The 6000-nt window shown below is 41.2% G+C and overlaps 1 protein-coding gene across 3 annotated transcripts in view; it reads left to right on the top strand.

Annotated features, from left to right (window-relative positions):
- The window catches only part of ARMC9 (armadillo repeat containing 9), a 935599-nt gene that overhangs the window by 335687 nt on the left and 593912 nt on the right, over nucleotides 1-6000 (top strand). For all 3 annotated transcript variants that reach the window (XM_053710306.1, XM_053710304.1, XM_053710305.1), the window contains exon 9: nucleotides 2745-2843. In XM_053710306.1, coding sequence (XP_053566281.1) covers nucleotides 2745-2843 — 99 coding nt within the window. The remainder of the gene's footprint in view (nucleotides 1-2744; nucleotides 2844-6000) is intronic.

Below are 6000 nucleotides of genomic sequence, written 5' to 3'. Positions count from 1 at the left end.
TGAAATAAAAATCCTGTATGTTGAAACATCTTTCTCAGAAAGGTTTCCATTTTCTTATCCATCGGCTCTCTGAACGAAGAACTATCCTCAAGAGGTATAGTAGTATGTTTAGCAAGCATAGAGAGAGCACCATTCACCTTAGGAATTGTGCCCCACAAATCCAGTTGAGTGTCCTGGACCGGGAACAACTTTTTAAAAAGTAGAAGAGGGGGGAAAAGGAAGATCCAATTCTTTTGTTGTTAAAAATGTTCGCCATTTTAACCGACACAGGAAAAATCAAAGGAACTTTCCTGTCTTCGTAAACTCTGTCTAATTTAGGTATCATAGGTTCTTCAGGCAGCGTGGCATCTGGAACCTCTAACGTAGACAGAACCTCCTTTAATAAAAAAATGCAAGTGCTCAATTTTAAATCTAAAGGACGGTTCCTCCGCAGCAGGAGGCTTAGACGATAAGGACTTTGACCCTCTGAAGCTACAGAGGTTAACTCATCATCGGATAGCTGGGACATAATAGCTAAATCCAATAAATATTTAGATGACTCTGGGTCAGGAGAGCTATGTTTAACCTTTCTCTTGCGTTTGTTAGAGCGAGGTAATGCACTGAGGGCCGCAGACACCACCGTTTGTAACTGCGTGGCAAAGTCCGCAGGATGAAGGCCCCCCCCAGGATAGAGGATTAGATGTGCTACGGGAACTGCATGTGGAGTGGATCATGTAGCAATGGTAGTAATCTTATGGGACGCCGAGTCCTGAGTGGTAGACGACTCAGAGGGACTAATAGCCTTAGCAGAGTTGTCTCTCTTCTTAGACTTTATAACGGCATGTGGAACATAATTGAGTGGGCGGGAAAACCACGGCCTCCTCACAATATAAACAGGTATGATTTAGTACAGAAGAAGTACCTTCTAACATGTCAGAGTCCTCCATAGCTCAGGTTATACCCATAGAAGGACACAAATAAAAACCTTTTTTTTATTTAATGGCTGTGGCACTCACCACCTCCTAGACTCAGACATTTAACAGAGGAAACGCTCTCCTCAGGTTGAAGTCTCTGCCGGAATGGAGGAAATGAACATAGACCACATGCTATGAAAAGTACAGCAAGTTAATAGGAGCTGTGCAACACTTTCAAAAACGAGTGAAACCTGTTTGTTCCAGCCAAAAACACACAGTCTATGAGCCCAGAAAATAATATCACACAAAGCAGCATGTAAATTATTAATACACTAATTAATTAACCCCAACTGTTCAATAAACCCCCTCACAGGATATTAACCCTGGATCCTATCAAGGTATAAACGAGGTTATAGCATTTTATGTGTAAAAAATTGACGATCTTACCTCCAGGATCAGAGCTGTGGAACAGAACACAGCCTTTCAAGTGTGGCAGTCTTAAAGCAGCGCTCCTGACATGGACTTGAGTGAGAGAAAGCAGACAGTGAAACTCGTCAACACTGATTGCTTAGGAGCTGTTAGCAGTAGTCTGGATGGTTTCGCAGAAAAAATTTCCCTGCATCTCCAGACTCTAACTTTCATCAATACTCTCACTGAGAGATTGACATGACTACTTAAAACTCCAGTCCTATCTTGAAGGGCAGATACCCTTTTTTCAGGACTCTCCTAATCTTCTGACACTTCCCTGCCACCTTCTATTGTGACGAAAGGCAAAGAATGACAGGGGCAGTGAGGAAGTGGGAGGGATATTTAAGCCTTTGGCTGGGGTGTCTTTGCCTCCTCCTGGTGGCCAGGTGTTGTATTTCCCAACAGTAAGGAATGAAGCCATGAACTTTCCTTATCTTAGGAAGGAAATTGTATTATCTATCTGAATAATGAAAGAAAAAAATTGAGTTTAATTTCCCTTAAAGGGACAGTAAAGGTTCCGAATAATGTGATATAATTCTGCACACAGTGCAGAATTATATAACATTATTTAAGTGGTAACTTCGAAAATTAAAAGTATTTTCCGATTTTGCAGTGTAACGTTGGACTCCGCTCCAGGATCTACTGAGCGAGTCTTGGATATCCAAAGCGCTTTTTGGGCTTGCTGGCTAGTGACAGCCCGCCCGTTCGTGCTATTGGAATAAATGTAGCTCGCTCCCGCTCTTGTCTAGTAGCGGGAGCGAGCTACATTTATTTCAATAGCGCGTTCGGCCGTGCTGTGACTAGCCAGCAAGCCCGCGACGCGCTTTGGATATCCAAGACCCGCTCAGTAGATCCTGGAGCGGAGTCCAACGTTACATTGCAATATTAGAAAATACTTTTAATTTTTGAAGTTACCTCTTAAATAATGTTATATAATTCTGCACTGTGTGCAGAATTATATAACATTATTCTGAACCTTTACTGTCCCTTTAAACGTTTCAGCCTCTGCATCCTGCACGCCTGTCACTTAAAGCTACAGACTTGCAGGTGAAGATTGCTACATTTCCCGCTGCCACCTCTTACCACACTAAATATCACACGCACAATAAATAATTTGAAAACTTTATAGCTTTTGTCATCTTTCCAAGCACCATAGGTCCGTTATGCACATGTGCCAACTAAAGGTATCTTGTACAGTTGTTGTGGGCTTTATTATTGTTACTTGTGGCAGCATTTGTTCTGTAGATGTTGCCTTGCAAGCCTATGGGTGCTTCATTTTTACTGTGATTTTTTTGTTATCAGTGACAATGTCATATGTTACCAAGGACATTTCTGCTTCTTATCGGTTGCTGTTAATTTTAAACATTATATGTATTTCCACAGATAACACCAGAGTACCTGCAGAGTGTATGTGTGCGGCTCTTTAGCAGCCATATGAGACAAAGTGCGGCTCAAAGCATTGATTTCACTCGGCCTGGAACTGTAAGTACCGATTGCATGGCTTTATTTTATTTGTGTGAGGAGGTTACAAAGCTAAGGGGATTACATAAATTTGTTGTGGGAAAGGTTTATAGGTTTTTTCTACCCTGTTACATGGAAACTTTGCTATTATACATTTTTTAAGGATAATATTTTTGTTTCTTTATTTCTTTCATAAGATAGGGAAAGTCCACGAGCCATTACTCATGGGATTCATCTTCTGGCCACTAGGAGGAGACAAAGATTCCCAAAGCTCTAAGAGCACTTAATCCCTCCCATCTCTCTGGTATACTAGTCTTTTCTTTGCCTGCATAGGAAGAAGGTAAATAATTGAGGTGCTCCAGATTCTTCATTGAGAGAGGTCCTCAGAACGATTTGAGGCCCATTTTTCCCTCAGAGCTGCTACTGAGAGACAGAGGGGAGATTGGAGTATAGGGTAGTGACACAATTGCTTCCAGTGAATAATTTGGTCACAAGCCTGCCACAGGTATCGCAGGGATCGGCCCCCCTAGCCTCCTGTTGGGTTGTCAATATACTCCTTACATAGTTCCCCTGCTGTGTTGTACACAGCACTGCATTTGCTCTCTACCGGAAGCAGTGTTTTTTTTACAGCCACTATGCACAGTAGATTGGGGGCATCTGAGGTTAGTGCAACCATTTCTTGCACTTACATAGCCCACAGGCTATTAGTAGGTACACCAATTTTGAGTTACATCATAGCCAGAGAACATAGACATGAAACAGACCAATTCCACATTTATTACATAGACTGTTTATACTTAGTCTAGTAATTATGGAAACATTATTATCTATTTCTATTCAGCATGAGGCTTTCATCTCAATATACCCTTATACACCGTAAATGGTATTTGACTGTTTGGCAATGTGAGGCGGCGTCTCTTTGCATATTTTATTATTTTTTTGTGTACTAAATTAGTATAGCAGTAACAGTAACTGGTCTATTTGTCTTTCCTTTTGAAATTCCTCAACTGCTCCTTTGTTGTAAGGAGTGAGTGCAGCTGCCATTTTCAAATGTCTCATTACTGAAGGGTAAAATATTTTTTTTTTTTTTTTTTTTGTAATTCTTTTTATTGAGATTCGTTAACAGGCAAACAAGGCATACATGTCAATAGAAGTTTTACAGATAGGTACGTTCCACAAATACAATCAATACTTACTAGATTGCCTAGTTAAAGTGTGATTACATGTTGTAGCAATCATAAATTAGATAGTACATTTAATGCCAGTTACGTTCTGTGCCTTCAAAATGATCTAGAAGGCCACTCATGGACCCTTATGACACTCAAAACAGAACCAAAGAAGGTAGCATCTGAAAGTATGGAGACCACTTTTGGATCCCCTGAGGAGAATCTCCATTTTCTGAATTTTTAGGGTTCAAATCTACAAAATAAACTTAACCTGAAAAACTTTGATAAAACCCGTGACTTAGTAAAGGATCAGGGCCACTCTTGTGCCCATTGAGGGAAGGTCTATGGTCTGCAGTACTATTAGAGCAGAAATATAATTAGGAATGAGAGTAATCATCTGCTAGAGGTATAGAGATTCCAATATGGACCTGCAGGAGGGGTGTCCCTTTTAGAATCTGCATTAACATTTACTATTGTTTAGAGGCTATATTATCCCTCCAAAACATTCAACTATTCTATTGCCAAATAAACAATTTCGTGTTATAAATACCAACAAGGTCTAGGTATCATGGCTAGGGTGACTCTTAAATAGTGCAGGTATGTAAAACAATCATATACACAGCATAATGTCAAAGGAACAAGATGCAGATAAAGCATTAACATAACCTGCCTCTGACTTTGTTATTTAAACAATTTTAAATTGGAACAAGTTAAAGCTATCTATATATACATAACAAAAATGCTAGAAAGGCAATTGCACAAATGTAGGATGAGAGAAATCTGCCCCACTTAGGAAAAATACAATAAGGAGCACAGGTGAAATTACATCCCATCATCCCCCATACTAGCAATATCAATCCTAGGAGCCCCCTAAAGAGCTAACTGGTTATATGAGCTGCAAATATCAATTTTGAACTTTGTGAGCAGAATAACAATATTGTCCGGCAGAGCCTCATGAGTTAAGGTGTAAGCAGTGATTGCAATGTTTGCATCTCAAACAGGCTAGGGATCCTCTAAATCTAATAAATCATATAGTCATTTAAAAGTCTCATAGGATAAACATAAACAGGTTGCTTACGGACAGGACACAGAACTAAACTTCTCAACCGACTCCTGCTCTTTGAAAGGTCCATGAGTCAAAAGCTCTTCTCCTGTATTGGGGGTTACCAGATACCGAAAGTTCTGTGCGCACAGATGCATCGTCTAGCGGCTCCTTTTGCCAAAAATTTCTGACTGTCTGCGCTTCTAGGCCAGCCATTGGGGACACCGGGTCTCTGATGAATAGATCTCTCACCTCTTTGCTCCTCCAGAAAGAGGGTAAGATTGTATTCCGTCTTATATCGTTGGTAGGTAAGGATCGCCACTCCATCTGCAGGCTGCACTCCTCATATATGCACAGCTGCTGGTCTGTGAGCGGCTCCATTAGCGTTATTGCGGCTGCAGGTTTGATCGGGTGAATCCGGGCCTCACCCATCCGCACTATAAGCAATGTAGCTCTTGGTCCTGTAGAGGTCTCTTGTGTCATGTCAGCCAATAAACCATTCCCGATGCTTATCGTGCTTAGTGTCCCTGATCTCTGTAGGGGCTCTGTGGGTATCGGTAGCTGTAGGACCTTATACAGCTCGTGTTCTAACTCCTCAAAGTGTCTCCAGATATGAGACTGCATCTCCCTCTCCCACACATCTATAGCGGCCATTATTGTTTCCATGGCAGATCTTCACCGCTGTTTAGGTGGATGTACACAAATTGTATAGATTATATATTAGAAGCTGCTTCTGCTCCAATTCTGATGATTGTGACTTCCCTCAGTTCTACAGCTCAAAACGGCTGTTATACCCGGATAGACCGGGGGGGGTTAGGCAAAGGCCTCAGACACATGTGCGTCGCCACTGCAGGCCTGCCGTTCCGGTACCTTAGCACACGAGATTTAGGCTTCTTGTCAGATCGCTTTGCTCAGAAAAATTATATTAGTCCAGATCAAACATAAATTGAGTGTGGATTGAGAAAATATA

The sequence above is a fragment of the Bombina bombina genome, chromosome 4, assembly GCF_027579735.1.
Source record: "Bombina bombina isolate aBomBom1 chromosome 4, aBomBom1.pri, whole genome shotgun sequence".
Taxonomy (NCBI): domain Eukaryota; kingdom Metazoa; phylum Chordata; class Amphibia; order Anura; family Bombinatoridae; genus Bombina; species Bombina bombina.
This window is presented reverse-complemented; position numbering and strand designations above follow the sequence as displayed.